General features: G+C 41.0%; 1 protein-coding gene across 1 annotated transcript in view; it reads right to left on the reverse strand.

Moving 5' to 3' along the window:
* Positions 1-3,281: 3,281 nt before the first annotated feature.
* Positions 3,282-18,361, reverse strand: part of LOC308105161 (kelch-like protein 21) — a gene marked incomplete at its 3' end in the record, with an annotated part of 35,250 nt that continues 20,170 nt past the window's right edge. Inside the window, exons 3-16 of the mRNA XM_080455792.1 lie at positions 18,049-18,243; positions 16,330-16,464; positions 16,040-16,231; positions 15,157-15,300; positions 14,803-14,938; positions 13,207-13,347; positions 11,438-11,578; positions 10,054-10,245; positions 9,433-9,579; positions 8,228-8,411; positions 8,061-8,121; positions 6,295-6,461; positions 5,527-5,719; positions 3,282-3,317 (exon numbers count right to left, since the gene is read on the reverse strand). Coding sequence (XP_080311918.1) covers positions 3,282-3,317; positions 5,527-5,719; positions 6,295-6,461; positions 8,061-8,121; positions 8,228-8,411; positions 9,433-9,579; positions 10,054-10,245; positions 11,438-11,578; positions 13,207-13,347; positions 14,803-14,938; positions 15,157-15,300; positions 16,040-16,231; positions 16,330-16,464; positions 18,049-18,243 — 2,064 coding nt within the window. The remainder of the gene's footprint in view (positions 3,318-5,526; positions 5,720-6,294; positions 6,462-8,060; positions 8,122-8,227; positions 8,412-9,432; positions 9,580-10,053; positions 10,246-11,437; positions 11,579-13,206; positions 13,348-14,802; positions 14,939-15,156; positions 15,301-16,039; positions 16,232-16,329; positions 16,465-18,048; positions 18,244-18,361) is intronic.

Genomic DNA, 18,361 nt, shown 5'->3' on the forward strand with positions numbered 1-18,361 from the left:
ATAATCGATAGAAAGAAAGTCCTTTTGGGTGTGAACTATCTCATATCAAATAACATGTCAGCAACACATCCTAGAGACTCTTCTCCCTCCTGGCTTCCAAGCTGTGGAATAAATGCTAGTTTTTTGTATTGTCCCTGTTAAATAAACATAACAAAAATAAAGTATAATAATAATAATAATATTTGAATATAAGCCCATTTTTTAAGACCAATATTCAGATATCATTTCTGAGGAATGTTAACAGGCCTACTATATACATCACTGGACGTAGGACGTCGCATCCTCAGGCTGTACTACAACAGTTCTGTTGAAGGCATCCTAACAGGCTGTGTCACGGCCTGGTTCGGGAACTGCACTGCCCGAGAAAAGATCAGCCTACAACGAGTAGTGCGATCGGCAGAGCGGATAATGGGAATCGAGCTCCCAGTGCTCCAGGAACTGTACAAAAAGCGGTGCGTGGTCAAAGCCAAGCGCATCATCAAGGACAAGCACCACCCAAGTCACAGACTGTTCAACCCCCTACAACGACCGCGACCGGGCAAGGGGCTCTACCGCAGTATCAAGAGTTCCACCACCAGGTTTTGGTGTAGTTTCAATCCAGCTGCTGTCAGAATGCTGAATGGGGCATAAGCCTGGATGAGGCATGGGCCTTGTTCAGCAGCCTGACAGCAGGCGGCGCAGACTTTTCTGGCTCTTCCTGAACACACCTGTGGATTATACCAGGGACAATGACTTGGACTTTAGCCCCCCCTCGGACACACCTGTGGACTACACCAGGTACAAATGACTTTTTGTTGCACTCCCTCATGGAGCTACTTGCGGATTATACTAGGGTCAGTCCACTCTAGGTGGACACGCACTGACCTTTTGCACCTTAATCCCTTGTATAACGCACTGACTTTTTTTTTTGTCTTTTTTTATTGTGCTCCTTTTCCTCTAAGCACCTTAACGTCCATTGTCTATCATGCACAGTATAAGTATAACATGCACAGTATACAATACATTGCTGCTATGCTCAGGCACCTTAGTTTAGTTTTTTTAGTTTTTTTATTATCTCAGGTAATTTGTAAATATGTAGATAACTTGTCTGGCCTTCTGTTGCTCTCTTGTTTTGATCTCCTTCCCACCTGCCCCCCACCCTCTTCTTCTCCCCCCCCCCTCTTCTTTCTATGGAAACTAACGTTGCGATGGGAACGATGTACAAAAAAGAATTTCACCCACTTTTTTACCTTGTAAACCTGTGATGTGACAATAAAACTGATTCTGATTCTGATTCACTGCTGTATACACATACCTGCATTGCCAGTATAGTGGTGTAGAAGTATACAGAATATATAAATCACTGCAACATAGTACATAGCAGTATTACTATTACACTGCTATCTATAGTAGGATGGCAACCTGGCATTCCCCATTGTGGGCATGCCAGTAATTTAAAATAATTTAAATGTTTTTCAAAATATAAACAAAACAGCAGATCTACAAGCTCACAGTCGGTGAAGTAGAACTACAGTATAGCTACTGTACAGAGGTCCCCTTCACACAAATCCCCTCCATCAAGTGTATGTATGTGGACTGAATATGAAATTAAATGTATGTGTGCAATCATTTCATTTACACAAGTATTATTTTGGTATATGTACTGTGTATACTATCGTCTGTGTAAACTTCCTTTTAATGCACCAACCTCATCGAGACAACTATCTCATGTGCAAACACACTTGGCAATAAGCATGGTTCTGTTTCTGGAGTATTTAGCCTGTATTAGTAGTACAGTAGTAGTAGTAGTAGTAGTATCTAACCATGATGTAAGCCATTGGTTCTCAAAGTGGGGTTCTTGAGGGGGTACCAGGGGGTCCCCAGCAAAATGTGTCAATATAGCATCACAATAATTTTAACCTTTTATACAATAAAAATAGCAGATCTACAAGCTCATAGCGCGGCACCGAGTGCTGCGCTATGAGCTTGTAGATCTGCTATTTTTGAAAAATCGTGAAAATGTGTGCAAATCTTTGAATATATAAATTTTTATGCAAACATTTTTAACTCAAATCTTTGCTTCTGGGGGTCCCTGGAACAACATTTTTGAGATGGGGGTCCGCGGCCAAATACATATCATTTTGGGGGTCCTTGGCATGAAAAAGTTTGAGAACCACTGATGTCAGCAGCAGCATCAGCACTAACCAGGTGATCAAATAATGAATGAGGAGGAAAAGGATTCAAACAGACGTTGATTATGGGGTGATGGGGTCTACTTTAATATCAAACTCTGGTCTACATGCGTCTTTATTAGCCTTAGATCAAGACTATCGAGTGTATTTTATCGAGTCTGACTTTTACTTTCGTAGCTACGAGTCTCGTAGATTCCAGGGAAAACTGGGGGGGTGGTCAGTAGGACTCTCGTAGTACGAGAGTCTTAGTGACCACCCGCCCCCCCCACAGTTTTCCCTGGAATATCACCAATAAAGCCTGGATTTCTCCAAACATGTACAAACCCAAAATATAAATGTGCTTACGCGCTTGCCCCAAATGTTAAGTAGGTGTCCATTGTGTTTGTTTAATGTATTAGTCCATATGTTTCAATAAAAAAGTGTTTTAATACCGTCTGTGGCCGAACGCCTTTTCTTCCCATCGTTTACTTCCTGTTTACATTGAGTGTAATTCCGACTTTCACCGGATGCGCCCCGTCAACTACCACCCATTGGGAACTTCTGACAGAATCAGCCACAGACGGGATTAAAACACTTCTTTATTGAAACATATGGACTAATACATTACGCAAACACGTCAAACACCTAGTTAACATTTGGGGCAAGCGGGAAAGTACCTTATATTTTGCATTTGTACATGTTTGGAGAAATACGGGCTTTACTGGTGAAATTCCAGGTCAAACTGGGGGGGTGGTCACAAGACTCAGATATAAAAATGTCAAAATCGATACAAATCTACGATAGTCTTTAGGCTATCTAATGCTATGTCTTTATCCCACCATTACTTCCACATCACCACCACTGCCTCCTGGTTAAACAACTCACTGGTTCTTCCTTTACTCACATGTATTTAACATCTCTATTAAACACCATTCTAACATCAGCCTCAATCCAACGTCCAACTGTAAACGAGCTCTCACAACACGCAAACCGACACAAACATAACGTACACATGTATATTTGTACATCAAACGTAAAACTCATGAACACAAAGACAAACACACCTCAAATAAACATACCTCGTTGTTTTAAACTTTAACAACAAACACACTTTCCTCCCGCAGCTCCTCTTCAAAGGGACGACGTGTTACGCCTAACTGTGACCTCCTGACAACAAACACACTACAGAAGATCAGTTCCGGACACAAAAACTCCTGTGTAAAGTTGTTGTGACCTGCAGGGGGTGCTATAACACCAGCATTCCAAGAAAGCAGGGCTGAGGAGAGCTTTTGTAAAATAGCTCTATAAATCAGTGGTTTTCATGTCAAGGACCCCCAAATGGATAAATATTTGGCCGCGGACCCCCATCTGAAAATAGGTTGTGCCAGGGACCCCCAGAAGCAAAGATCTGGGTAAATTTTTTTTCACTTATGTTCAAGATCTTTTTTAAATAGCAGCTCTACAAGCTCATAGTGTGGCAGGAAGTGATGCGCCATGAGCTTGTAGATCTGCTATTTTTTAATAGCCAAAGTGTAAAAGGTTCACTTTTGCTGGGGACCCCCTGGAACCCCCCGAAGGACCCCACTTTGAGAACCACTGCTATAAATGAATACAAATGAATACATGCTGAACCCTCCTCATTGATAAAGCTGCAGGACAGTTTGTAAGCAATGACCTGTCCCACAACTATCTCCAGTGGTGAATGATTTATAGCATTGAAGTGGAAATGTGCAAACATTCTGCGGAAAAAGCAGATCTACAAGCTCTTGTGAAGTATATGGGTAATATGTTAAATTATATACACAAAAGTTTGAGTGGAACTCAAACCATGAAGCCTAAATACAGTATATCTGTGGGTTCCAATACATTCACATACTGCATTATACTTATTACATTTGTTTTAATAAGTTTTAAACTTATTACAGATTTCAGTGTAACTATAAATCTACTTGAGAACTTGTTTGTCCACCATGACCTCTGTTTTTATGAATTATGACCCGAGTCTTTATGAGCGGCACTTATTCTTAATTAGTCTACTACCTTCATACCAAACTATGAATGTATGTCATGGAATGCTGAATTGGCATATGTTAGCATTTTTCTTGGTGTGGAAATAAACGCTAATTAATTGACAGAAAAAATAAGATAAGAAAGATAAGATAAACCTTTATTGCAGATGTTATATGGTGAGTAAATAAAGACACAAGTAGCTTTATGAATGTGTGGGCAATGAGTCCTTTCCACCACTAGAGAGCAGCGTAGGTCTGCTAAAAGACAACAGGTTCTGACCCCCACCATCCTACAAACTATGGTATTAGAACCACGGATGGTTTAGTAAATACCATCACATAAAATGTAATATTTTCTACTCTCATGTTTACGTCATGTCCCTCCCCTCCCATCTCAATAGCACGCACTGCATATTCTGGAGTGGTTTAACGCCCTCACTGGTTCAGAGTTAAATTAACACTCTATTATTGACTTCCTCGCTTCTTATGTAGTCAAAAGTCATCTGATATACTGAAGCTTTATTTGAGCATATCAAGTATTTTTCAGTAATATCCTGGATACTATGCACTGTTCAGTTGACAGACATTTGGAGAAACAAAAGGAGGATGACTATTTATTTTTCCCAGTGGTGGAAGGTATCTCCAAGTACTGTACTTCAATAGAATTTTGAGGTATTTTTAATCAACCTGAGTATTTCAAAATTGTCCTCAATAACTTATACTACTTACATCATTCACAGAGGTAAATATCGTACTTTTTATTCCACTCAAAATAAATGTGTGCTTTAGTTACTCAATTAGTTATTTGCATATCTCTGCTGTCGGGCAGAAACCAGCTAACTGTTCATTTCTCAGGAAATGAAAAAAAGAAAAAAAAAAGTTAGGTTTTGTTCATCATTGATAAGAACAGCTGAATGGACCTCCAAGCTCACAATGAGGTTGTTTAGCAGAAAGTTTGAGGATCCAATGGAACAACAACAACAACAACAACAACAGTGGCAACACAGAAATGTGTGGTTCATTGGCATAAGGACAAAATTGGAAGAAAAAAGGGGTGAAAATAACTGGCAACTCTAGAAAAAAATATAAAAAGAACAAGGCTGATTTATGTTCATTATATCAATTTGAGTTTCTCTTTTACAAAAGAACAAAAGAATATGATTACTCTATATGTTGACCAAATACTGACATCCAAATCAAGTACTCATGCGCATCTCTAAAAACAATATTCAGTCTCTAGCAGGTTTCTGTAAAAATGTACGGTATATTGCCCCAGGGCTGGCCTTTATTGATGTAGGTTGTGGTGTGTGTGCGTGTGCGTGTGCGTGTGTGTGTGTGTGTGTAACTGGGCCTATAGAAGGTATAACTGGGCCTATAGAAGGTGGTGGGTTGGTGAAAGGATGCCACTGTCCCTGGATGCTGGGGTTGTCTGTGTGGAAAGGCTTGTGGATACGGATGATGTCCAGGCCAGACTGATTGGTCAACTTGGTCACAAGCTCCTGAATCTGCTGGGAGGTTTTTGTCGTCGATGGGTTCCTCCTTCCTTCACGTTGCCATTCACTGCAGGGACGTCAAGAAAAAGAAAGCCATACACAGATGAGTATGAAAATGCATTGGGACCCCAGGTTTAAAGTCACTTCATCAACAGGGGGGACAGTTGCTTATAGCGCCCCCTACAAAAATGTATGAGTACTAATAAAAAGTTTGTTTTTATTTCTTTGGCATTTCGTTAACTCTTTAACTGCCAGAGTATTTATAACTAGCTGCCAGCGATATTTTGATTTTCTTACCACTGAATATTTATCTCCAGTATGATTGATCCCCTGAGGGTTGCTAATCACGGAGGGTTTCACTGTGCAAAAAAAAATAATGTCATCGCGACCTCCCATTCGCTTATTATACGCCGTTAAAAATAGCATGTTTCGGCAAAAAAATACATCACAAAAAAAGCACAGGAGCCGAGATACAGGATTTTTAAGTAATACGTTAACCAGGAAGTGAATGGAGCAGTAAATCTTTGGATCACGTAATCTCCTGGTTCTGTGTGAAAAAATAAAATAAAATAAATCATCCAATCTCGTTGTTCACAGGTAGGCAGTTTTCTGAACAGGAGCAGACTAACAGGTTGAACTTACCTTTCAACAAGACGGCGGTTCTGGGGGTGACGTCTGCATCCATGGAGGGACTGGAAGGCAAGCCCCTCAGCTCTGATAGGCTGGCCAGGAGCAGCAGTAGCAGCATGGGATGGGAGTGAGCTGGGTCTGAGCAGAGCTTCTGAACTCAACTCAATTATAGGCTGACACTACCATCACAACACAGTGTCTCTTCTCTGTGACGTCCCAGCAGGAAGCTTCTTAATCATCATTGTTCACATTATATCAATCTATTCTAATCATATTATATATCCATCTATATTCTGTCACCTTTAGGGTTGAGACCCTTTAGGATTTTAACTCTAATTTCTGGTTTGTTAAGGATTCCCTCTTAACGGTCCGATTCCATAACGGTTCCCTTTGACAATTCCTATATTTATCAAACATTTGAATGAAAGCCAAAATTACATAGATTTCTTTTTTTAATTCAGTCAGGTTCCAAATGGGCCCTTACAGGTCTGTAACTCAAGAGTTATGGTGGTCCTTGAAATTAAAACGTTTTAGAACCACTGGTATTGTAATTGTATAGCAGACATGAAGTCCACATACCAGCTTCTGACAGAGTGACAAACCGGTTCCAAATGTGATGGAACCGATTCAGGTTCCTTAAAGGAGAATTTTGGACTAAAGTTTTCTTACCTTTTCTATGACGTTATGATATCTTAGGATGAATGGTACAGTAGAAAATTTTCATAACTCCACCCCTGAGCCGCCACAGCTTAAAAGGTGCGCGGATAGGCCTTAGGTTAGATCACATATTTTAATAGCTTAAAAAAATATATATATATGGTGAGATCTGACGTTCATAGTGACAGAACACTATGCAACCAAAAATCTCGAGATTTCAATCTCGTCTAGCGAGACTCTGTTTTTTTTTTGTTTTGTTTTTTTGGTTGCATAGTGTTCTGTCACTATGAACGTCAGATCTCACCAAAACATTAAAAAAAAAAAGCTATTAAAATATGTGATCTAACCTAAGGCCTATCCGCGCACCTTTTAACACATTGACCGCCAGAGGTTAATCTCATAATGTACTCACCAGTGCCAACGTTTTATTGTTGTTTTTTTCAGGTCGCCATAGGCCCCGTTAAAATCCTTTAGATTGCGCGATCCACTGTTTGTAAACAACGGGCACATGTCCTGGTGTCTACTCGTCGAGACCGCGTGTCAAACGGAGCCGCCATGTTTGAGTTCTGATCGTTTATGTTAACATGGGAAATGCGAGGATGAAAAACTACATGTTTACAGGGGCTTTTACAGGGGTTTTTGTGTACGACTTAGAATGGAGACAGACGGGAAACAAAAAACGAGATCGCACTTCCGGTCGACATCGGGTGGTGTTACACTGAAAATGGTCCCCCTAGAAAATTGGAAAAAAAAAAAAATCAAAAAAAAGGAAAAAGCACCACAGCCCGTAGGCTACGGGATCGGCGCTTAACCGTTGGATTTAACGGCCCGTAGAACTACGGGCCCGGCGGTCAATGTGTTAAGCTGTGGCGGCTTAGGGGTGGAGTTATGAAAATGTTCTACTGTACCATTCATCCTAAGATATCATAACGTCATAGAAAAGGTAAGAAAACTTTAGTCCAAAATTCTCCTTTAATGTTGGAAACAGTTCCTCCGGTTGCGGACGCCAACCCTAGTCAACATCAGAATCATCATCAGAATCATCTATGCCTAATGGGATGACCATGATCCCTCCTCAGCTTGAGAGAGACACATTTGGCACCGGAGTAAGTTTCAGGGACCTGCCCCACTGTTTCCCACGTGTCCGTCTCTTCACAGTAGCACTCGATGTTATGGCCAGAACTACATGAAGAGAGACAAACAAACAAACAAACAGCCGTGAGAGAAATCTCTGGTGTGGACAAGACGAAATCTTTTCCCAGACATTAATGGAGCAGTAGTGTCATACCTATCGCCTTTGTAGTTAAAGAAGCTCCGCCCTCCTAGTACGTAGATCAATCCATCCACCACAGCCATGCTAGGCGAGCAGCGTGACATTTGCATGGGGGCACACATGGTCCACTGGTTGGTCTTGGGGTTGTAGCACTCCATCCTATTTTCCCGTGTCTTATTATCATGAGAATGCAGACCACCTATAGGCAAACAAGAATTAACAGGATAGTGACTGCTAGTGTGTTTTATAATATGCTCAAACTACAGTAGAATTTAGGTGAGTCTATTAGGGAACTAAGATCAGTGATCGAATATACTCTGTACTTTTGTACTCTGTACTGTACTTTTAATTTACCTGAATGTTTCTTTTTTTCTTGTCTTTAATACTTGTAACTTCTACACCACTACAAGTCAGAGGCAAATACTTTATTGTATTTCTTTTATTTCTTTTTGCAATTATTTCTGTCTCTTTATTTTGCCTTTATATATTCAGGGAAGCCCATTGAGAGCAAGCTCTCTTTTTCAAGGACGCCCTGATAACACCATATAGAACACATATATAATGAAAAACAATACCAAACATTTGAATCAAATTACAATGTCACAGATGCAAATAAGAATAGTGTTACATGGAACAGGTGCAGTTCACTGTGTAGTGTGTCCTCAAGAAGAACCCTAAATGTCTCTATTGAGACCATTCGCACCAGTTTCAGAGAGTCCTGAAGTTTGTTCCATTTGTGTGGAGCATAATAAATGAAAGCGGTCTTTCCTTGTTCACAGCTCTTACGTGGACTGGTATATCTAATGTGTGTTTGTGAACGAACTGCCAACTTTATCATATAAAATACAGTGATGGGTGTACAGTGATTTGACCGTTTACTAGGCATACTTACTTTGCTAATTTTGATTATTTATACTAAACATGCATTAACTGATAAATGATGATTATTATAGGTTAAGCCATACAGCTACTCCACCTGAACCAGATCTAACATTAAAGTGATCAATACATTAATGCATTACTTATTACAATTCAATAACTCTGAAACTGTGAAAAGGGCCGTTAGCCATTTGGTAATGCAAGCACATTTTAATGTTCTGCCTATATGTTTTCTCTTGAGTAAAAAAGTATTTCTATATTCTGGTGTTGTTATTCTTACTAAAGTAAAAAAAAAAAGGGAGAGTACTTCTTCCACCACTGACTAAGAAGAGGCTAGATACCTGTAACATAGATCTTTCCATTCAGAACACAAGCAGCTGATCTATTACGTGGAATCTGCATAGGAGCGACTTCTGTCCACACAGATATTTTAGGGTTGTACTTGGCCACCTGGGGCCGTTTTGGACTGAAGACATTTGGATCACCACCTAGAGTCCAGGAGGACACACATGTCAAAACATTATTCACCGTCAACAGGAGAAGCATGAATACATAATAATAATTTGTAGTACATTTTCAGTGAACCATTATGCTCGACATACACTATATCATGCACAGTATACATACATTGCTGCTATGCTCAGGCACCTTAGTCATTTAACTTTTTTTTAAATCTCAGGTACTTTTGTAAATATGTAGATAACTTGTTTGGCCTTTTGTTGTTCACTTGTTTGATCTCCTTCCCACTTGCCCCCCCACCCCTCTTCTTCCGCCCCCCTCTTCTTTCTATGGAAATAACGTTGCGATGGGAACGATGTACAAAAACGAATTTCACCTACTTTTTTACCTTGTAAACCTGTGATGTGACAATAAACCTGATTCTGACACTAACACTACATGAAAAACACAACCTCATGAAGCCCAGCAGGCGGAACCTGCAGGTGCATAAATCTGTTCCATACCAATAAAATAGAGCTGTCCATCTAGTGCGACCACATCACAGCAGTTATTATCGTAATGCGCTGTCACACCGACAGAGTCCATGAGCTGCCAGGTGTCCGTGTTGGGGTCGTAGCGTTCCATCGAGGGGTCCCTCGAGTTATCAGCCCTGCAGTTCCCCACTGCAAACACATATCCATCCAGCATCACCAGACCTATGTAACATGTGGGGTTGAGCAGAGGAAAAAAAATGTAACTGATGAAGTGATGACCTTGGCCATAGGTGCCTATCCGATGGGTGCTCAGGAGCTCGAGCACCCACGGGACACAGCGAGCACCCACTAGAAATGCGGCAGTCGGACAGTTAAAATGCTTTGTAACGTGCACGCTGCACAGGATGCATGACATCCTGTGCAGTCATTCAGTGCCAATGACGTGTAACACGTCACTTTTTTCCAAAGCCCACAGTGCCAATGACGTGTTCTCAAAAACGCTGGCACCACTGGCTGCAGACTATTCTGAAAAACTCTGGCAGTGAATGAGTTAATACTCTCCCTCTGTAATCTTTAAAGTCTGATTATTAATTCCTTGTTCCAATAGTTATCATCCACCAATAATCAAATTGCACAACTTGAACTTGAGCTCCCATTGGCGAAATCATAAATTGCCCCATAAAGCGCCTCGGACCTTAGCCATAATGCACTATGCAGCATCTCATTGGGTAACCAAGGCAAAAACACTTAGCGGTTATTCCAAAACAAAGACAGGGCAACAGCTCATTTTAAATGCTGAAAATTTGATTATATGAAAAAACAGTATCTATGATCTATGTTATAATTTGACATTCTCGTAAACAATACATATTATATAATGTATACATTACATACATATATTCTATAAGTCATGTTTGAAGAGCTAAATCCACCCCTCCTCCAACATTTCCCATACTAAAGTCTGGGATGTCAGGAGTGGAAGTAGCATTACCTTACTGCTGCTTGACCGCACCACTCCACTAACACAGCAGTATGTACAATTTGCAACTGGATCTACTTGTGATGTCATTATTCTGCAGTTGGAACAGATACATTTTGCTACCTGTACAGACGCCTTTTCAGAACCTGCTCATTTTAATACATTTCCATATACCGGTAATTTGATATAAAGCAACTGATATGGTCTAGAATTATATTCTGAAATGCGTACATTTGGTTTACAAATGTGGCTATTTGGAAACAGACCATCTACTAGCTGATGTGACACGTACAGTAGTGAGCTTGTAGATTTGCTATTATTTGAAAGAAAACAATTAATTTTTTTTTTTTTTTTAAGTTGCCTATGGTGACCTGACCAAAATACGGCCACCAGGGTTAATGTGGAAATTTGAATGTGATAGTTTGACAATCTTACTCAAGACAAAGCATGGCTTTTTCATGGGAGCCATCTTCAACCATGAGTCATGGTGAACATTATAGCGCCACATCTCTCCGCAAAGATAACCCTGATCATCATCTTTATCGACATAGCCTCCGGCCAAATACAGAGTGGAACCTATGGTGGAAGAAGAGCAGAATTAAAACAAGTTAAAATAAATGAGATTTGAATATGTATACACAACTTTACATTTCTTCACATATCTTCCATCTTATTGTGATGGGTTACTTATAAAGCCACGGAATTCACCAAAACAGTACCAGTGTGTTGGGAATTACGCTGCCAGGTGGGCTATATAATACACTTTATTTGTGTAGCACTCAAAGTGCTTTACAGAGCCAGAATAAAGCACAAGTGCTTTACAGAAAAGGTAAAAATAATTTAACAATAAAGCAAAAAAGAAAAGCAAAAGCATAAAACAAACAAATATAAAAAGATTTAAAAATCAACTAAAGGCCTTTGCAGACAGGGTGCGATTAGTCAATCAGTTTTTACCGCATGCGAAAAGACGCACAAATCGAACTGGGTTCGATTGAAAAAAAAAAGCACCACCGCAGCCACATTCGGAGCCGGTGTGCATGAGGACATAGAGAACCATGTGTTCATTTAAAAAAGTGATATTGTCCGTTTTTTTCGTACCCTGTCCTCAAAGGCCTTTAGAGTGAAGAAATGGTCTTGAGTTGTGCTTTAAAGCTATCCACAGAGGCTGCCAGTCTTCAGTGTAATTGGAGTTAATTCCAAGCCGTCGGCCCGTAGAAGCAGAATGCTGCTTCACCGTGTTTTTTATCAGTCATTGTAGGCACTTCGAGCAGGTCAGCACTAGAAGACCCGAGGGGTCGGTTTGGAACATATCTAGGCAGGCAGTCACAAAGGTAGGAAGGTGCCAGACCATTGAGAGCTTTATAAACAAGTAATATATTTGAGTGGTGCCAACCACTCCTACACTTGACCGTGTGTGTGGGTCTGTCCGTCCATTTGAGCACGGCCTCAACAGCTGCAGCTGATTGCAACACAAAGATGCAACCAGTTACACTAATTCAACACAAACAGGAGTGCGACACAAAGGCACCACTCACTTCACACTGGTTTTAAATCAATCCTAAAAAACAACCGGGAGCCAGTGTAGTGAAGCTAAAACTGGAGTAATATGTTCCCTCATCTTAGTTTTAGTTAAAACTCTGGCTGCCTCATTTTGAACAAGTTGCAATCTGTCAATTGTTTTCTTTGGGAGGTCAGAGTAAAGTGCATTGCAGTAATCAAGCAGAGAGAAAACAAAAGTGTGGATCAACGTTTTTGCATCGTCCAACGACGGCAATCTTGGTAACATGATTAATGTGTGTATTAAAATTCAATTCAGAATCATTAATAACCCACAGGTTCATTACTTTACTTTACTTAGTGTTAATTTCTGCAGTCAGGTTACAGAGTTGACTTATTATTGATTGTCTTTGCTCACTAGAACCAATTATGAGAACTTCTGTCTATGTCTATCTATCTTTATATCTATCGATAAATTAGGGTGTTGTTCTGCCAATGTTATAATAATAATGATAGATACGAGTAATTATCTTGTATGTGTGTGCAAGATTACATTGATTTCTATGAATGGCAGCTTGTCCAACATGATGGTTGCTAAGCTAGCATTGAAAAAACGCTATTGTTGGGTGGGGCTTAGCGATCAGTCTATTCAGAGGTAAAACAGTAGGATCCATTACAGGTCTTAAATTGATTGAGGTAATCCTCACCTGATGCAACCACAGCATACCCGCTTACTACCACGGGCAGTCGTCCAAGAGTCTTCCACTGATTGGTCAGGGGATCAAAGCTCTCAACTTTGTCATAGTTGTCCCTGGCCGAATTACTATTCTGTAGCAACGTCACGATCACTTCAACAAACAGAGGAGAAGGAGCAGATGAGACAGAGTAGATTAAAGAGTTGAAGGAGAAACCAAATGTATTTGGTTGAGCTTTCATTGTGGCAGCCCCAACCCTGTGGAACTCTCTCTCCATGGAGATTAGAACCTAGGCTTCTGGGATAGAGCTTTCAGTGTGGCAGCCCTAACCCTCTGGAATTCTCACCAGAGAGGCAGCACCAAATTAGCAGTCACTGAATGAATCCAGGAGAAAATTGGTATGCATTTTGACACGTATAAAAGCGCAATTAACTAAATAAAAGCTTGAATTGTTAACTAAAAATGATTAAACGATGCAACTAGAAAGAGCACAGGTCTCCGCCAGGTCAGGTAGGTTATTGGGGCCTCCTGGTGGCGCTATAATAGGCCAATGTGAAAAGGGTACCATTTCTTCCTCAGCCTTTCATGGCAATCGGACGTGGTTTCTGGTTTGAGTCATTTTATTTAAAAAAATTGTTTAGCAAAAATCGTTTGTTGGTGGCACTATAACAGGCCAATGTGAAAAGGGTGGCATTTCTTCCTCTGCCTAGTGGGAATGTGCGTGCAAAATTTCACTTAAATTGCACGCTGCGTTCATGATTTGAGACATTTTGTTCAAAAAGGACCAATCCTTCAAACTTTGGAAGTCAATGTTAGCCAATCAGGAAGGAATATGAAAATTCCTTCCTGATCACTTGACTATAGAGATACTGTGTACCGCTTTGCGTGATGTTTGGAAAAATCCGAAGGAGTAATATTACAAAAATGTTTTACAGAAGTTGGCCTCCTGGTGGCTGGGTGTGCAGGGCAGAGGTTTTTCTTGGCCTGTAGGGAGTGTGCGTACAAGGTTTTACACAGATCGGTCCAGTTATAGGTAAAACCGCGAATTGGCCTGTTATAGCGCCACCATGAGGCTGATTTGAACATTGTCAAGTGGTATTTCTTCCATGGCCTAGTGGCACTGTTCATGCAAAGTTTCACAGCAATCGCACACTGTGTTCATGATTTGAGGCATTTTGTTCAAAACGGACCACTCAGAGCCAATCAGGATGGAATATGAAAAATCTGTTTGGTTTAATTACTATAGAGATCATGTGTACCGATCTGCGTGATGTTTGGACAAAATCTGTAAGAGTAATGTAAAAAAAAGGTTTTGCCAAAGATTTGCCTCTTGGTGGCGCTACAACAGGCCGATCTGAAAATTTCGGGGCAGAAATTCTGCTCTGGCATCCAGGGAGTGTGCGTGCACAGTTTCGCTGCTCACAGACGGACGGACGAACGGACGGAGGACAGACAGTCCGGTTATAGTCTCCACCATGCCTTCGGCCTGGCAGAGACAATAACCATTATGAAGTCTGAATATCAAACCACAGTCCTATTTATTATTGGCAAATAAGCTTTTTCCAGCATTATCAGGTGCAACATGCATGCATGTGTTCAGCAGGGTACCTGTGGTCCTGCGTGGGCGTGATGTGTTACAGTAGGGACGCTCCTTGGCTTCAGAGATGAACCTCTGGCTCAGAGGCTCAACCACAGTGAGGAGGTAGGAGGGACTGACGAGAGGCAGACGGATGTGCTGTAGCACCTAAAAGAATGCATAGAACACCAAGTATTTACCAGTCCAACTGGAACAACATTACATAATAATTATGCATATTACCAGCCAGTACCACATATACAGTAGATGCCAAGCATGTATTGGAAAGTGACTCTAGAAACTACCTTGCATTTAGAAGACCCGTGACATATTGATAGGCAGAGACCTCTGATCGTCTGGTAAGGTGAGACTAAGAAATGACTGACCTTTTCAAAGCTCTGCTTGCGGGTAGGACACTTGTCTAACCACAGCATGGCAGCCTCAAACACCATGTCCTCCTTGGGCACATTGAGATGGTCACTGGAGAGAACCTCTGTCAGTCTTTCCACAGAGAGAGACAGGAACTCTTCCTATTGGTAGAAAAAATTAGCCCATATATGGAGAAGACTGTTCTCATACTTCATACTGAAGTAACATTTTCTCCTCTGAAGTGCTCACTGGTGATAGATGGTTTGTTTAGTGAAATGGACATATGACTTTAGCTTATTAATATATATCCAATCACTGTGACTGATTGAATGTTTCTACCCAGGTCTGGGTCAGTTGTGGTTGTGGGAGGTTGAGTAATAGTAATAGAGCACCGAAGTCCTGACGTGACTCGTTCATCCCCAGGTTTGCGGAAGTAATTTCTCTATGGAGAATAACATTGGGTCATCTTAGAATCGTCTCATATAAGAATTGTGGTCCAAAAATAAACACCGCGTGTCGGCGTTATTGTCAGGGAGGAGGTTCTCTATCGTTTATGATAGTCAGTCACTTATATTTGATACAGTCTGTTTCTGGCGAAAATTTAACTAATTCGGCGAAAGTAACATTAGCGTTTTCTCACCGTCAGTTGATGCTTCATATCCATAAGAGTCAACACGCCGGGGTCATGTGTTTATTTTTGTAACACAGTTCTTATTTGACGCGATATTAAATACGTCTATGGGATTCAGAACGGGGGTGGAAAACTGCGAACCAGGTAGACAAACAAAGGATGTGTAAATGACGTCAGACTTCGGCGTTCTATACAACAAAGTTATAGCAGATAAAAGCCAACAACAGACTAAATCAACTCGGGAAATATATGATTCCTCAATCACTGACCTGCTGGTAGATGAGACTGAAGTGTTCCAGAATATAATCCATGCTGTGTTTCTCCAACATTTTAAAGGATTGGTCATCGGCACAGCAGTAAATCTCTACACAGTTATTTATGTCCAGGTGACGCCTCATGTATTCACAGCAGGCCTCTCGAACAGCCGTGACATCAAACAAGTCTGATGCTGCTAGCAGGGCCTAGAACAAATGAACAAAATGTCTGTATTAAGTACTGATGTTATGTAGGAGGACAAACATGGAGACAATGAATGAGGTTTATGATGATAATACATTACCTGCACATTATCAGTAGAGATGGAGACCTTAGAAGTGTAGGCATAGTTCACCAGCAAACCAATCATCTGAGGCTCCACTCCTCTGATGGTCACCCTTTCCTGTGTGGACTCCTTCATACCAGATGTAAACATGGCCTGTGCAGGTTGAAAAGCTGAATGGTTGGCTTGGGTGTGTTTATGGTTTAGGTCTTTCTTATTTACATAGTGTCAACGGTTAATGAATATATACTGTAGCATTAATTACTATAGCATGGAAATAGCATGATGATTGGTTCCCCTGAAAGGCATAATTAAAATGCATTTCCTTAACAGCAGGTCAATAAAAGTGTCAGTGTTTCCCCTATATGCATTTAACAGTGGCGGCACGCCATGCCTTGTTTTTGGCCGCCACAGCTTGATTTTGATGAAAATATGAAGAATATACATACACATATATATATTTTTTTTAATGCCACAGTTAATTAACAAACTCAACGTTGAGCTTGTAGGTGCGCAACACCGTCGTGCGACGGGGTATGAATTGGGCCGTGTTCTCGTGTTCTCCTGGGTCTATGGGTCTCATGTGAAACGGCTCTCCCTAGGGTAACAGCTTTCTATGGGTCACAAAGGTTTCAGTAACCTACTAGGCTCCACCGTGCACCATAGGTCGGCTCGCTGGAATGTGTTTTGTTTTGTGTTTACAGCTACCGTATGCTTTTCTAAGATGATTTCAACGCAGATGTTGTTGTTCAAAAAGATGGATCAAGACTATCATAGATGTATTTTATGGATTATGACATTTGCATATCTATGAAAGTAAAAGTCTGACTCGATGATAGTCTTGATCCAAGGCTAACAAAGATGCATGCCATGGACGCATTGACGGTGAGTAACTTAAGTTGAAGCTGGTATTTGCAGAACGGCGTATTCATATTCCGGGCCAAATCAATAACTTTGCGCTTGCCTGTAAATCATCGCAGAATATTAAATCAACTTGCAACAGATGTATTTGTTCTGTCGAGAGCTTGCAGTCGTGCTAAGTCCATGCTTTTCCAGTTATAGTATTTACAGCCCCCTCGCCCCCCCTCTCATTCACATCACTATTTTCAACCCAAATGCCTGTTGCTGGGACGCATCTGACTGCTGAGTTCTTGAGCTAGAGAAAACCTCAGAGGACACAGACATTTGTACTTCATTTACTTTTCTATGTGGTTAAATGTGCATGTTTCTCAGCTGTTCAATAAGCCTCTTTAATTAGCCCACTTGTCCCATCGAAGCTGCAGGCATTTTAAATTAAAACATATCCACGCTGACGCTGGTTGTAGCTGCTATGGTAGAGCTTTCCAAACGCAGAGCTGCGTACACGGTGAATTCCACACTGTACCATCTCCGTCCCAATCGCCTGTTGCCTACAATGAGGAGCGATGATTTGGGAGTGGAAGGTAACTAACGCTAGCTGCAAAAAGTTTAGAATCAGACCCCCTTCAGTTGGGAGAAAAAGAAAGCAGTCGGTGGTGTGACTGATTGTTTCAGTCATAAAGGATTTGAGCTGAGCTGCTGTTTTGTTTTGGTTGTCAATAGCCAGAGTGACACTGTCAATCTCAGACACCAGACTTAATATTTTGAGGAAAAAATATATAATTTAAAACAATCTTTAAAAAGAATTATTAAAAATAATTGTCGCTCCCCGGCGCCATGGTTACAACTTCATCCTAGGGGAAACACCGAGTGTGTATTTACCTCAAAGTAAGGGCTGAAGGAGGCCAGTACATAACGATGGCAGGGGACCTCCTGTCCCTCACAGCACAGAACCACATCACACAAGGTTCTGTTGAGACGCAGCCTGTTGAGACCCTCTAAGACCTTGTTGGGATGGTTGGGGTCCACAAACGTCTCAGCATCCAGGGAGGATAGAGGTGCACTGGTGCCGTCCTCCTGAAGTGCAACGACAACAACATCCAGAGGGAGATTTATAATCAGACAAATAAACTACTATTCATCTGCGAGTAATGTTACTGATCTGGTAATGATGCTTGAACATTGTCACACGCCT

The sequence above is a fragment of the Gymnoscopelus braueri genome (genome assembly GCF_963280865.1).
Source record: "Gymnoscopelus braueri genome assembly, chromosome: 17".
Classification (NCBI taxonomy): Eukaryota; Metazoa; Chordata; class Actinopteri; order Myctophiformes; family Myctophidae; genus Gymnoscopelus; species Gymnoscopelus braueri.